General features: G+C 34.2%; 2 protein-coding genes across 2 annotated transcripts; both read right to left on the minus strand.

Moving 5' to 3' along the window:
- Nucleotides 1-1,037: 1,037 nt before the first annotated feature.
- Nucleotides 1,038-4,431, minus strand: LOC143636484 (uncharacterized). Its single transcript, XM_077104068.1, has 5 exons — nucleotides 4,221-4,431; nucleotides 2,685-2,718; nucleotides 2,502-2,619; nucleotides 1,279-1,389; nucleotides 1,038-1,175 (listed from the first exon to the last, which is right to left on the minus strand). Exons 1-5 carry the CDS (start codon nucleotides 4,429-4,431, stop codon nucleotides 1,038-1,040), a joined length of 612 nt encoding a protein of 203 aa, XP_076960183.1.
- A 2,096-nt stretch (nucleotides 4,432-6,527) lies between these two features.
- Nucleotides 6,528-13,127, minus strand: LOC143636496 (microtubule-associated protein 70-1-like). The gene is made up of 11 exons (XM_077104076.1): nucleotides 12,896-13,127; nucleotides 12,691-12,776; nucleotides 11,830-11,895; nucleotides 10,786-10,956; nucleotides 10,520-10,690; nucleotides 10,280-10,435; nucleotides 9,436-9,582; nucleotides 9,251-9,322; nucleotides 8,349-8,840; nucleotides 7,345-7,517; nucleotides 6,528-6,804 (listed from the first exon to the last, which is right to left on the minus strand). Exons 1-11 carry the CDS (start codon nucleotides 13,125-13,127, stop codon nucleotides 6,765-6,767), a joined length of 1,806 nt encoding a protein of 601 aa, XP_076960191.1. The 3' UTR covers nucleotides 6,528-6,764.
- Nucleotides 13,128-16,305: the final 3,178 nt, after the last annotated feature.

Raw genomic sequence — 16,305 nt, forward strand, 5'->3', positions numbered from 1 at the left:
TTGAAACATTGTTTCGTCGCTTGAATAACCGTTTCGAGATAAGTTTTACATCGGTCAACGGGTATCGTTCTTTCGATCAAAAGCCCTAAAACATCGGTTTGAAACTCGAGAAAAACTTAACGGCGTTAAGTGTTTTTAACAGAGGTTCATTGAGACAAAAATAGTTGAAAGTTGGGACCGTTGGTAGTGATTTTTAAAGTTGGGATTATTTATTTCCAATTTGCCTATTTTTTATCATTCGTCGCATCTACATCACTTTAGTGTCAACTCGGCTTTTTCTCCATCATTTAACTTTATCACTCAACTCCTGTTGTGTTTTATTCTCAATCATTCCATTTTATTTAATAATAAAAGAAAATAATAAGAAAAATAAAAGAACCATAAAATGATACCATACCTTATGAGGGGTTTGCAGAAGAGAATGTGTTGGAAATAGTTGTTACATTGTTGCTAACCAAGATTGTTTGTAGTTGGTTCGTAAGATCAATCATTGAAGTGGTGGTATGCAACTTCATCAATTTGTCAATAACACAACTAGTGATGTGTCCTAACTGCAAATGTTTGTGAGATCCATGAGAAAAAGGGGTAGGCGGTGGTTGAGTGTTCTTTCTCATTTGTACTGTATTTCGTGTATTATTCTTTGTATAATACATGTTTGATACGATTTTATAAACTCTTTGACCACTTCATCATACAAAAAGAGTGCGTACAATTAGAACTAGTGTCCAAATGTTGTCTTTGCCCTGTCATCGTGATGATAAATTAGCGGTCCAACCACTCTGTATCTCTAATGATTTGCACCATTAACGAATAAGAAGTTTAGAGATGTTTCAAGACCAATTCGTAACTGATTTAAATATATATAGAGAATAATGTAGTGCATCAATGGTATTTTATCAATAAATGTGATCTAAACATATCAGAGGTCTTTAGAATCACAAGATCAACCAATGTTTATGGTTGGTTAGTAAGACCAATCATTTAAGTGGTGTTGTGCAACGTTATTAACTTATCAAGAGCACGACTAACGGTTGGTATCAATGCTCTAGAGGCTGCAATACAACATCTTGAAGCAACACAAGGTTTGCATGTCCACCAAACTCTTTGGGCAACACATCTTCGCCAACTTCTTTGATAAATTGTTTCTTCTCGTCCTCGTTGCTAATTATAACAATCTGCATTCATACACACAAACCAACTTCTTTAAAAAAATCGAAACATTTTAGAGCACAAAAGCATTACCAGGGAAAAATAGATAAAACTAAACATAAAATATACCTTCTCTAAAGTTGCTTTCTCTATAAATCGAGAAATCATCTTCCAAAGGCTTACAAAAAACCATGGCATATTTAAAATGTAACACCTTTTTAACCTCTCCGGATAATATGCCTATACCAAGATAACAAGAAAGAGATAATCAATTAATCTTACCCAGTAAAATTCTCACCAACAGCAAAACTATTGGCAGGGTCTAGGGAGAGTGGGATGTAGACAAACTGTGCCTCTATCTAGAAGAATAGAGAGGTTGTTTCCAGATAGACCCCCCAACTCTATAAAAGAGACATAAAAGTTCAACGCCAGGTCGTTAGTCAGCTATGAAAAATAAAACAATAAATAACTATGTAGTAGTAGTAGTAGTAGTAATAATAACAACAATAATAATAATAATACAGTAGTTAGACTACTAAATCGATAAATAGAAATAGTGATCATATTTTTGGGTATACGAAGAAAATAATATAATAAAAATAATAATGTATGAGTGTATGAAATACTGAATGCAAAATAAGAAACTAGAAATTAAAGTTGGATATATATGAATATTGGACAAAATAATAATAATAATAAAATAATCACTGTTACACAGGACAAAATAGGTAAAGAAAATCCCTAAAAATTTGTTTTTACCCATTGCCAATGGTGAGGTTTTGGGTGTTTTGAATCATAGGTGTCTCCTAGGTGGAAGAGAGAGAGGGAGAGGAGGAGAGAGTGAAAAGAGTTTGGAATTTCAATATGGTTTGTAAGGTGTGTGTGAGAGGGTGAAGGAGTGAGAATGGAAGGAGAGAGAATGTGAGTGGATGATTAGGATGGTTGGATTTCAATCCATGCCTAAAACATTGGAGATGCTCTTACGCATTTGAAAAGGTTAAACTTGTTTATGCTGCAGCAGTATCAAATATATGGTAATGATGAATTGCGGCGTTTATAAATAGTTGAACCGACTGAAGCGTCTAAACCAAAGCAAGTCGGTTGGTTCTGCCTGATACATTTGGTTTTGGCAACTTAAAGGTTTGGAACTTGAAACCAACTCTTCAACCTCTTTTATTTAATTAATTTTAATTTTAGAATATGTAGTTACATACTTATGTAAATGTATTACATTCATGAGCAATTTTTTTAATTAAAATTTCGAATTTGGCCCATAATCTTTATTAAAACCAGTCGAACCAAGCCATGGACGCCTATAGGATAAACATACGAAAACAAAGAAAAACATTTACCTGTAAAAACTGAAATCCGGTGATAAATCCACGAGCATCGACATTTTTGTAACCAAGCTGATCTAAATCAAGAACAACAATTATTTTCTCATTTCCTATTTCTTTCCCTTTGAACCCACTGAAATCAGCAAACCAATATATTATTTACTTTCAATGAAAAAATATATTAAAATCTCATCATACCTTGCAATTGCTTTGTCAAGCAGATGAACCACAAATTATGTATTTAAGATAGAAAATAAGTATTAGACTTGATACATTAGCCTATAAACTATAAAGATATCTTACAAATGTAAAAGCACCTTTTTTATAAAAATTCAAAGAACTTTTATAAACTCCTTTAATCAATACCTATGGTATAATATACTTTACTAATAATGATGCATGAAAAATCAATAATTATTGCTATAATAAAGCAAAGAAAAAATCTTTGAGAATCTACTCACATGCTTATATTTTATTTTAAAACTCAAGAACGTTATCTTTTTAATAAAAAATTTGTAATAACATGTTGACTTTTTAATACCAAATGTTATTTACTTGTAACAATTCATTTATGATTCAAGAATCAAGACTTTAGAACTTTTAATATATAGGATATTAATAATCCGGTTCAACCAGTTTTGAACCGAACTGTTAAATTATGTATGCAAATTTTTTATCCCAAAATACAAAATATTGGTGTAACTTTTCAAGATGAAAAGTTAGTTAATCAGTCAAATTATGTTCTAGTCAAAGTCAACTCAAAAGAGTCAATTCAAAATAGTCAACTCATAAGTTTTGATAACTTATATATCCAACTTAAGTGCCTGATTGTTAGGTTGTTGCTTTCATACTCCTATTAATGCAATAAAGGCGGCATGCTAGACATTGTAAAGAAACAATTTTATATGTATCATGACAATACCACCCACTAAAAAGTGTAACAAAAAAGGAATATCTTCAAGAATATTAGTATCTTAAACTTTAAGTTTAATTTGTCCCAATCAAGGGAACTCAAATATATATAAAAAAAGCAAATTAATATTATCTAACATTTTTCTCTAAGAAATTATAGGATGTATATCTTAACACACAGCTCAGATTATAATAATTCAAAATATGACTCGCTAATCAATAACAATCCATCGAAAATGTGACTAACGACAGTACGACACTTTAACTTTCACTTTCGTTAAAAAAAATGCTAAAAGTAACTTAATAATATTTATTTTGTTATATGTAGTACTATAAATATATCACTATCACGTGTCATAATTCTATGAGCCAAACCTAAATTTTTCTGCTTATTTATTTTACCTATCACCACTTCGTTATATATAATTTACAACTTTGCAAAATTAAGAATAAAAAATAAATTATTCAATCCATTATTCGTGTAATACACGAGTTTCTAACCCAATGTATTATAAAATATATATAATACACAATACAAGTTGAGCTAAGGTAAGCCTATAAGTCAAAGCGAGCTCGAATTAAGTGGTGTTAAGGATTCCTTATTTTACCTTCTTATAACTTTTTCTATAAGTTAATAAGTTACAACTTTGTAACTTATTAACTTATCCCCTCATAATAACAAACAATACCAAACACCTTTTAACTTTTTCAAAAGTTAATATGTCATAAGTTGCTTAAAATAAGCAATCCCAAACACCCCCTCGGCTAGCTTGACTCGACTCGTTTACATCCTAAATAACCGAAACATAATTAAGACATTACTCTTAAACTGTGGTTGATCTTTAGCTTGGCAATGCCGATTCGCCTTAACCACCATAACCGGGCACCCGTCCTTCGACAACCCCTGCAAATAAATCTTCTTAGCTTCCAATTCATCAACCACTTCTGAATCCGGAACCGCGCCTAATGGAACAAACGATGATCGCCATTTTCGCCACGAAACAAGCATTTTGGCCGCCTTGTTTGGGTCCATTGATCTTGCGATCAAGAACCTGGTTAGAGTTTGGTCTGTGTAGGTCTGGTGAATGAAAAGGTGGTGTTGAGTTAATGATTAATATTTGAATATATTATATATGGCATTGGTGTTATGAAATGGATTAAGTGATTACCTCTGTGGAAGAAGTGAGTTTGTTGATGTAAGTCTTCATTTGTGTGAGTTTGAGTTGGTCCATGATTTGTGGGATTTGAGCATGCGAAGATGATTGACAAAAGAGACAAATGGGAAGTCAAAAGTGTGAAGAAATGAGTGGAAAGTATATATTCGAACGGCTTTGGTTTACTGGTTTTATTATTATTGATTTAAAAATACTATTGAATGCAGTGTGATCTTCATTTTCTTTGCTTTTTTAATAAGGGGGTAATTTTATATAATATTAACTAAATTTTAAAAGTGTTTTAATTAGTTGATTCAATTTTAAAAAGTGTTAACTTTCATATTTGGGACTAACATGTTTTTTTAGTTTTTTTTTAATTTTGTTTCACATAGAAAATCTTTTTATTTTTTTTATGTTCCACGTTAAGGTTAAGGGGTGATATAGATTTTACTTTTTATTATTAAATTTTAATATAATTAATGTTTTTTTATTTTTGAAATTTAACTACATATATTGTAAATTCCGACCCCCACATCTTATCCTTCATTGCTTTCTTGAAGCACAAAAAAATCGGCGAGGCTCGATTTGAAGAGGTAATGACCCGATTTTGAAAAAAATTTGCATGAGTGACCTAATTAGAACACTTTTGAAACTTGGTTGTATCCTATGGCATTTTCCCGATTGTTGTTGGGAATGCGGTGTGATTTGTATCCGTTTCATTTTTTTTTTTAACTTTGTATAATAGTAACTAAGTTTCAAAAGTGTTTCAATTTTGCCACCCAAATATAAAATGTGTTCTAATTAAGTCACTTAACTTTTATATTTTATTAAATTAAAAGTTTTAACATATTTTTTTAGCATGCTATGTTTTGGTTTCAATAAGGAAATATATTTTTACTATTTTTAATATAATTAATGTATTCTTTAATTGTTTAAATATAACCACATATATTGCATTATTTGGGAGTGGCAGAAGAAAATATGTTGAAAGTTGGGAATCATTTCATTAGTCGGAAGTGTTTCCGACCAGCCAAAAAGTGAAAGTTGGGAATCATTTAAATTCAATAACCTTTTTATTATTATTAATTTGATGACTATTTCGTGTGATGATCTGGAGCCGTTTGTTTACCAATCTCTTTCATGATCATTTTCTTATATTTTTTTTATAATACGTAAATAATGTTATCCAGTTTTTTCTAGTTACTTATAACATGGCTGAGCTGTGTTAATATTATAGATTTGATTGTTACTATTGATGTCTTTAGCTGTTTGTTAATAAGGTATTTGACCATGAAGTTAAAAATGAGTGTTGTGTTCATGTGAGAGGAGAAATATACCATTTCTATTTTATAGACAGAATAAAACTATCATCCCTTACCATCTACGCATCACTCGTCTGTGACCTCTCCACGCCACCTCAGATTGTCCGTTGATGCCTCCATCACCACCTAAACGAATACGCATACAGACATAGACCAACTACCAGTTTCTATGATTCTTGCAACATTGTACATCTTAAAGGGAAGATCTAATGACTCAACTCCATCAAAGGTTGTTGCGTCATCAAAATCCCTCTATATTGAGTTGCAAAGTGAGCTACAAAAAGACGGTGACAAAAATGATAAACATCATGAAATTGAAGACCGCCAGGCGCCAGGGTGGTTTTAAAACACTAGGAATTCAAAGGACAAATTTCAAGTATGAAATCTATTGCCATACATGATCATCCTTTGCTACCAAAATTAATAGTTTGGAACTTGATTTCATAACCTATTGCAACTCCATCCGAGCTCTAATAAAAGCGCATAAAGGGCAAATGAATTTGGGTGATTTTAGTTGAAAACAGTAATTTTGGCGCGCGATGGATTTTATGAAACATAATCTTTAAATTGTGCATGTAAACACTAGTGAATTGTTGGCCAGTAATATAATGTGTTTGGATGATATATACTTATACCAAATTAAGGGAGGAGAAGCATTAACCACAGAAAAAAACACAACCAAAACAATAATACTAATAGTGAGAAAAGGTTAGCTAAGCTTCACTCCCACCTGCTGATCTCTTCTACACAAATAGTCAGACCCACCCATGACCCGTTTCTCTCTTGTTTTTCCATTTTCACAACCCGACTCGACTCCACCAGACCTAACACAACCACGGGTACAGCAAAACTAAAAACAAAGGTAATAATAATAATTGCTCCTTGTTTTGTCATTGGGCGGTTCGGGATATTCCTGCTCGTGCTACATTCCTGCATACATTAAAACAGTGTCATTTACTTCATCAGTTGAAACAAGAACCGACGGTTTGGTTTATCATTTATGTTTCGTAAAAACCAAAAAAACAGAACCACACTGAACTGAAATTATAGATTTTTATTGTTAACTTTGGGTAAAATATTGTTACCCAAATATTTTAACTCAAATGTAAAATAATCAACAAATGATTAATTAACAAAAGATATAATCCAAAAGTTTTTTGCCCAACTTCATTATTTTGAACCAAATTTAATAATCAATAAATTATTAACTAACAAAAAATTTAATCCCAAAGTTTTAGACGCAAATTCATTACTTTGAACAAACTTTTTTTGGGCACAAAAATGATAAGCCCAAATGATGAAATTAAAAACGAACAGCTTTCAAAAACTCAAAACCGAATTTTCAGTTTTTGGTTCGGTTTGAGCCCATAACCAAGTAACCAACCCACGCGCACCTATTGGTTAGCAGGAAATTGGAGGGTCCCGGTAATAGGTTCTCATTGTTATTAAAAAATAGGAAGATTTACATACTTGGATGGAAGTTGGTGGGAAGAAGCCTTTGATGCCCGTCTGGCCCGATTGTCCTGTTCCTTATCGACCCGCATAGCGGCTACCTCTTTTTCCATGATGGATACTTCCCGTCTCATCTTCTTCGCCTCCACCTCCATTGCCTTTTGTAAAGTATCCACTTTCTTTGCCAACATCTGAAAGCATACTAACATTATTATTACAATCAACAATAAACCTTTTTTTGTCCAAAAATTCAGGGAGTTTCATAATTAGCAGTAGCACACATTGACCCGTTTCCTATTAAGCTACATTTTTCTAACATTGCCCCTTTGGCCCGCTAAGGATTAAACCTAACCCAAATTGATATGGCACAAAAACCAGGTTCGGGCCATAAAGTAGGTCAACAATCGATGTAGAGTAATCTGTTTAATAAACAGATTGGGATACAGTTGCCAATCCGTTTCCAAACTGCCTACACATTTAAGAATATGATTTAAAAAATCAGGAATTCAACACGCTCACGCTAACCCGTTTAAACCCATTTGCAATTTGTTTTAGTAATCAAATTGGGTTATATGAACCTGCGACAAATTTCCACCACTACCAAATCGGCCCATTGACAAGCAAACATTTTAAAGTTACAGTTTTTCGGTTTCCAAAAATCATTCGGGTTTTGGTTTTTGGTAAATTAGCACAAAAAATGAATCCGGGCTTAAAAGTCTAAAAATTCTGGTAACTTTTTGTTAACCACCTATTAATGAATTTGGACATGAAACTTTTAGCCAAAATAATGAATTTGGGCCATACACCCAAAATACCAAACATTCAAACAAGTTTGGTTCGGTGGCATACCCAAACCAAACCTAACTTTTAGTTGTCTAAGAAAAGAAAACCGAATTGTCAATTATTAGTTCGGGTCAGTTATTTTAGTTCAGTTTGTCGGTTTTCCGGTTTTGGTCCATTTAATCTGCCTTTTGATCACTCCTATTCAATATGAAATACAAACTAAACAAAGAGATATAAACCTCAATGGCATCATCTTTATCTTTAAGGCTCTGATCCTTTTCATGACAAGCTTTCCTCAAAGAAACCACTTCCTTTTGCAGCAAATCATACAACAACCCTGGAACTGTATCCTCTGTCTCCGTTTTTTCATCCGGGCTATCTTTTAAAAAACCATCACCGGTTGACTCGCCGTCCTTTGCTCCATCACACGATTTCCCAATATTAAAAGTGGGACTATTACCACCACTGGAGATAAGTTTCCCTCTTTCAAGTGATCGGGTCCCACCATCAAACGACTTTGATGTGCCTTTAGCATGCCTCAAAACTGAACTTGAACCAGATTGAAATGATGATCTTATTTGAAAAGACGGTGATCGTTTTGGTAAGAATCCATTGGATGCCAGCTTGGCAAAGTTGTCGGCTCCGCCTATTGATTGGCGACGTGAAGGGCACGCGGTGTTTGGCGATCTTAAAGTGTCTTCTAGCACCCTGAGTCGTAGTTGATATTTTTCCTGTAGTTTATAAATTAATTGAATTTAAATGTCAAAAGAGAATAATTGAAATTAGGGGTGTCAATGGTGTTGGGTTGGCGGGTTGAATTGTTCAACCCGAACACGACCCATATTTTTATTTGTGTCTAAAGCATGATCCATTTAACCCATTTTCTAAGTGTTTAACCCATTGTGCAACCCATTTCTAGTGTTTAGCCCATTGTGCAACCCATTTTTCTAAATGTGTCAAAAACGGGTTAGTCATTTGACCTATTTATGTAGCTGGCTAAACAGGTCAAACCCGAACACAACCAGTTTTTATACGGGTTAAATATGTCAACACAAAACCTGATTATTTAAGGCCATGTTAGAAATTGCCACCCCTAATACAAATGTAGTCAATATTTGGAAAATAACTGAAGGAATATTACTTTCAATTGAGCTTCAGATTTTGCAGCACGTTCGGTTATAGCTAGCTTGTCCTTCAATTGTTGCATCTCACTCTGTAAACAAGAGGTTTAATTGGCAAATAAATATCTAGAAAACAGATAAATAAACAACTCTATTATGGAAATTATTATTATAAACTACATAATAATAATAATAATAATAATACCTGCATGAACCTTCTTTCTTCAAGCCATTGCTTAACTGGCATCACCTTGTCATTAGCATCTTTCCATTCGTTCGCTACAACTGTTGCCACTCTATTGGCTGTAACTTTTGCACGCGCTAGCTCTCGGTCTAGAGTCTTCCTTTCCTCCTATTAATAAAAAGGACACCAAATTGGTTAGTTTAGCCATTTGACTTTGACCAAAGCTAAACTACAGGTATATGAAAAGTTGGGTTGAAATGGGTCATCTTTAGTACATGTTAGGCTAGGTTTGGTTGACCCAGAAACACTTTTTGCAATGCAAATTATTTATATATAAGTAATGATTTGATTAGATTAAGAAAACAATGTTATTAAAATAGTAATAAAAAAAATGATTTAGAAGGTTATTTGATTAGAAAATAGACAATGCGCAACTTTGAGTTCATTTGACCCCTTTGACTTTTGAACTGTTCTCTGTTTAAGTTAATTCTTTTATTTGACTCGTTTGTGATCAGGTTTTGGGTTAGTATATCTAGCATGTTTAAAAAACGGGTCATCTTTGGGTTGACCTGTTTAGTTAAACATGTCAACCGACTAACCCATTTAACCCATTTCTTTGCAACCCGATCAACACGTTTACATCTTGATTATTACTTGTCAACCGGCCAACCCATTTGACACGTTTGAATTAATGTGTTAAAACACGATTTTGTGTGTGCGGGTTAGTGTTGATGTTTTTGACACGAATAAAAACACGGGTCCTCTCTGGTTTGAACAATTCAACCCACCAACCGACACAATTGACACCCCTGTATAAAACACAACCCAAATCGACCATGTGTAATATCGACCAATTCTGTTTTACATTCATTTCTTGAACTTTGCGTTGATAGTCCCTAACAGCATTTGCAGCTGCACCGCCAGCAAGGACAGCCTCTTCAAGCTCGCGTACAGTTTGGGTAAGCTTTTCCACCTCAGCAACTTTTTGACGGTGCATTTTATCCAAAATTTTATTTTCCTCCTAAAATATAGCAAAGGAAACATGGGTTTACATTTTGAAAAACTATGAATCGTCAATTGAAGGCATTCATAATTCATTGCTAACCTGACAAATTTCTATCTGCTTTATCAACTCCTGATTTTTATTTTGGAGATCATCCACCAAGGATGCCTTGGCCAACGCCACCTGGACAGTTCTTTCGGCTTCAAGTAAAGCAGCCTCTTTTGACTTGGTCAAACGGTCTAATGCCTTGTTGTCATCCTGCAGCTTTGCAATCTGAAATCCAAAACATAAGAAAATAATGTTGGAATTAGTAATAAGTCATAACTGTCTGCATCAGAGCATTAGTAAGTCAAAGACAGAAGTCAAACCTCTTGTCTAGCCAGCTTGAGTTCAGCTTCCAAAGGTGCAAGGATGGCTTCAATTGGTGGCATGTCATCATCTTTTTGAGCAGCATGAACTCTTCTTAATGTAGCTTCTGCTGCAAACTGAGCTGCCATTGATGCTTTCTTCTCATCATTGATTTTCTTGATTTCAAGATTCTAGGTAACCAAAAAGTCATACTGTTATATCTGATGCTATAATGGAAAGAGTACAAATTACTGAAACTAGGTGTCAGTTTCAATCCATCTACACATATACAGGTCAGTTTGGGTCAATTTTAGCTCAAAAGGGTCAACACATAAATGGTTAGAATGAATTGACTGGGCCAAAACTCACCCAAAGTGTGCTAGATAAGTCTGTAAACCAACCAAATGTTCAGTGAACCATTCTGAGGGAATTTTCGTTTACATTCGTTCGATTACGCTCGCTTATATTTATTCATTCGTTTATGTCTGTTTAAATTTCAACTAAATTTATATACTAGTAATAATAAGTTGAAATCAATTTGATTTTCATATATTCAAAGCCTTTGTCTAGATAGTTGTTAATTTTTAAATGTTTGATGTAATGATGATGGTATCTTAGACTTCAATTTGGACATTCACGTTTACTTTTAACTCGTGTTGGTTTATGTTCGGTTGAGTTTCTTTATATCCATTTGTGTTGGTTTATGCTCATTTGTGTTCAAGAGGATTCCTTTAGAATATTAATGAACAAGCATAAACAAACACGAACACATTCATTTTCTTAACGAACAAACACGACCAAGAAGATAAGTTCATTTAAGTGTTTGTGTTTGTTAATTTGCCAGGTTATGGTTAAACAAACGAACATGAACAACCCAATTCGTTTTTGTTCGGTTCATTTACAGGCCTAATGCTAGCCGTTTATAAAAGAATTAAAACTTGCACAAAAGGAGCTTTGGGGTAACCCATTTTGATCCGAACAGATTATTATTAACTGTTTTGACCTATTAACCAACCCAACACCCCGGCCATTTCTAACGAGGATAGATGTGGTTTAGTTAATACCTTGCTTTCGAGAAGAGATTCAGTCAACTTTAGCTTTTCATCCACTTTTGACAACTCTTCAGTGAGCTAAAAAGGAATATAGAAGACTCATGTCAGTGTTAACTCAAAATACAAACTCAGTGAACCATATAATGGACTCAAATGGACAGTGGAAAGATGCAAAAGAATGTAATATGAAAATTTCAGTTTCTTTTAAACATAATATTTTAAGTAATCCTAACAGATGAAGCAGTTAAGGGGAATTAAGCAGCAGTAACTTCTTCTGCACTTCTAGCTATGTTAAAGGATAGTATTTTTAGTGACCACATTGTCGTTTGAGTATAAATCACATAACAAACAACTAATATTCTCTAGCCATGGAAAATCACACCCGAAAAGGAAATTATTCAAAAGGGACAAAATCGATATCTTGAACATATGCAAATAATAAAAAGTAAACAAAACACAGACATGACATGTGTAAAGATATACACATTTAAATCAAAATACAAGAACCACCAAATAGAAACATGAAAACATCAAAACCGTGTTCCATTTCTAATTCATGAAATAGACTATACACCAAATGGAGAGAAAACCCTAGACACTGACTCTGCACGTTGTTTTCTCAATAAATATAAATGTTAAAAGTTTAAACACCATATACTTCACTCAAAACTAGCATTCATAATATTCTAATAATATTCTATATCATCATATCGATTCAACAATTACAAATCCTACATACTTGAAAAGGATAACAAAACAAACCTTACAACTATCAATTAACATCATCCTATAATTCTTATCCAATGAAATCAATACACAATATGCATTCAATGAAAATTGTCAAACAAATGAAAATAATAATAATAATAATACCTCCTCAACAGCTTTTTCTCGCAGACGCTCAGATAACCGAAGCGCTTTAATCTCCGCTTGCGCTTCGCTCAGTTCTCGATCCTTATCTATAGAGAAAAAAAATCAACCAAAACCCTAGCTCTGCTTAAAGCCTTAAAACACTTAAAACTAACTAGCAATCAATGAATGAATGACAAACATTACACATTTAACACCAACTAATCACCTCTAACTTCATTTTCAAGTCGATTAAGCTCCACCTTGACCGGATCCGAGCCATGAAGCAAATGAATAACATCATCCGCAGCAGCAGCATCTACACTCGGCCTCACCGTACCTCTCCTGCGCCCACTCGTACCGGATCCCCTCACTCCGGAAACCGTCAACGGTGTCGTTTCAGCCCACGCATTGCCAGTGCCGGTGTACGGTTCGGTTGAGTCACTGGATAGCTCGTCCATTGGTCGGATCTGAGTTTATAGTGAGTTCAATCTTAGATATGGAATCTATTAGTATGAGGATGTAGAGTTTGAATGGAATCAGTGAGTGTGTGTGTGGTGGTGATGAGAGAGAAAGTGAGAGTGAAGGTTCATCACTGTGTCTGTGAGTTAAGTGTAAACTAAAATATCATGATTGATTTTGTGTTTTAATCATAATATATTAAAGGATTAATCACGATTAACGGACCGCTGTCTCTTTCGTATACTCATATAATTACATTAACGCTGTGTTCTCGAGTCACGTTACGAGGGGAGGGAAATTGTGACTAGAAAGAAAACTATGGAAGGAAAAATGCGTGATTTTATTTAGTGTTATTAGGAGCATGTTTGGGATTGAGTTTGAAAAATACTTATTGGCTTATTAGTGCTTTCAAAAGACGAATAAATTAAAATGTGTTTGGCAATTATAAAAATATTTCTTATTTTAGCTTTTTGAAAGAAATAAAAAGCATTTTCAAAAGCGCTAAATCCTGTCTTTTCAAAAAAGTCAGTAAGCCAATAAGCATTTTTTAAACTCAATCCCAAACATGCTCTGAGTTTAATGAATAGGAAAGAAAATTAAACATTTTAAGTGTTTCTGAGCTAAGAGGAAAAAAAATATATAATTTTCCTATTATACCCTCTAAGTGAACTATAATAAGAGTTAGATATGAGGGTAATTTAGGATTGATATGAAGTTATTAAACACAGCTATTTTCTTTTATAATTTCTTCAAACAAGGAAGATGATAATATGCTCAAATTTTCCGGTATTTTTACTCTTTTCCCCTCCCATTTTTTTTTTAAAATATCTAGAACATGATTTTTTTTCATATTTTCCTTTCTTTTCCTTACTTTCTCCTTGTTAAAAATACACGCTCACACATACCATAGAGTATCTTTTGTGAAAGCCCTAATAAGAGATAATGACTGATGGTTGATTAATAATTACTATCAATGATTTTTTGTATGTTTTTGTTAAAGTTCAAGCGAGCATCCTTTAGGTTTTGTGAAATCTGGGATATAAAAGATCAGTATGATGTTCATTGTTCTGGAGTGCGAAGTTAGTGGGTGTGGTGATGAGAGCGAAAACAAAAGTTCATCGTGTTACAATGTAGGATTTTTTGAGTGTTTGTACTGTATCTCACTAGAAATTGGGCAAGTGTTTAGCTGTGTTTCCGTGTATTTATGGGAAAATGATCATAATTAGTTTTATTAGTGGTTTAATTATAAGTTTTGGTTTAAATACATATTTTTGGTGGATTGTGGCAATAAATAATTTGAGCTAGGCCTAGCGAGGTTATCAGTTCAAATCTCGAGCCCACCTTGGCTTTCATCCTATCGTGTGTTACGCAAGAAAGTTCTGTTCTTATGGTGGCACAACGATTGTCAAGTGGCAGTTGCCGGTATGGTTTCTAGGGGAACGCCCGAGCTAACTCTAAATCCACCGTGGGCCCAATTAAAACAACATAGTCTCATCAAAGTGGGGCAACAGAACTCTCCAAATTAGAGAATGCGGTGACCTAACACACAAGAAAGCCATTGTTCCAAAAAAAATAATAATATATAAAATACATGCCCTTTTTAAATTAGAAAGTCATAGAAATAGTATCAAACGGACTCTAATTCAAAATTCATAAACCACTGCTACCGCCAACCACCACCATCGTCGGCCACCACCGCCGTTTCCGTCGCCGCCACCACCCACTGCCACCAACCATCGCCATTAGTGCTAGCCGCCCACCACCGCCAACAACCATCGCCCCACCCCTTACCACCATTGCCCGCCACCCCACCACCACCGTCAACCGTCGCCACTGCCCACCGTCACTATTGCAACCAACCACCACCACCGCCTACCACCTCCACTGCCACCCCCACCACCCACCTCCAACCACCATTATCTCTCATCCCACCACCACCCACCTTACCCCCACTACCCACCCCCACCCCCACCCCACCACCGACAATGCCACGACCGCCGCCTACCTCCCACCACCACCACCACTCACTACCATTTTAATTTTATTTCTTCTTTTTTTCTTGCCTACCAAACAACACAAAGTAATTATTCATTTCATTCCCATGTGATAACCAAACATCTCATTGTATGGTAATAAATCATTCCATTCATTTGTCCATTCCATTACCACGTTCATTTCATTCATTCGTTCATTCCATTACCTCATACCAAGCAGGCCCTTGAAGTGTTTTAGGGGGGATGGAATAGATTAAGTAATAGGTAATTCCGTTCATTTGATCAACCAACCACACTTTTTTTCACTCTCTCACAATGGGTCATTCTATTTCGTCATTCATTCCTTCATTTCAAACACTACTTTAATTATAATATATATTTAAGCATTAATCATAGTTAACTATAATAAAAGATAATGACTATGGTGGCTAATTAGTAATTACTACTAATGAGCTTTTGTATTTTTATAAAGTTATCGGTACCATGAGTTTGTCAATTATTTCACCATAACGTAATTAAAAAATATGCATCATATGACTAGGATTCAAAGTAATATTTTAAGTTAATAAGTGCCACATAACTATTAGAATTTTCTCTTTTCTTAATCTTTCTTTTTTTTTCTGTTGGTTCATGGTAGCATCAGGAACTTTATTGAGGATGCACATCTTGATTGTAATTACTTCGTACTATCGGTGTCTGAACGAGTATATTAGAGGAATTTCGTTTTCTAAAGATGTCCTTATGTCGGTAGCAAGCTTAGAACGCTATCATTACTTTAATGGGGTGGTCATGGAGGTTTTCGTTAAAGGTTTAAGTCTTGAAAGGGAGAATGTTACCGGTACACCTAATAAGACTAGAAGTGTTGGTTGTTCAAATTAAAAAAAAAAAAGTAACAGATTTTTGAATATACTTAGTTGCTTACGGGTATTATTATTATAAAGTGTTTAAAGATTTGGTGTCACTCAAGTGGTGGATACGTAGTTAAAGATTCGGTGTCACTCAAGGGTTGCTTGTGAATCTTGGTGTAACGGTTGTGACTTTTTCTTTTTGTTTGAACTTCTTGCGACATGGTAGTTGTCCTTTATTTTTATTTTAGCGAATTTGGTCTTTTAAAAAAATTTAAAAATATACCAATGTCATCTGATACCGATACCGCTTACATAGTTCCATCCAATAAGTACAT

The sequence above is a fragment of the Bidens hawaiensis genome, unplaced genomic scaffold, assembly GCF_021521415.1.
Source record: "Bidens hawaiensis isolate Kalapana, Puna unplaced genomic scaffold, B.hawaiensis_p1.1 tig00007983_1, whole genome shotgun sequence".
Classification (NCBI taxonomy): domain Eukaryota; kingdom Viridiplantae; phylum Streptophyta; class Magnoliopsida; order Asterales; family Asteraceae; genus Bidens; species Bidens hawaiensis.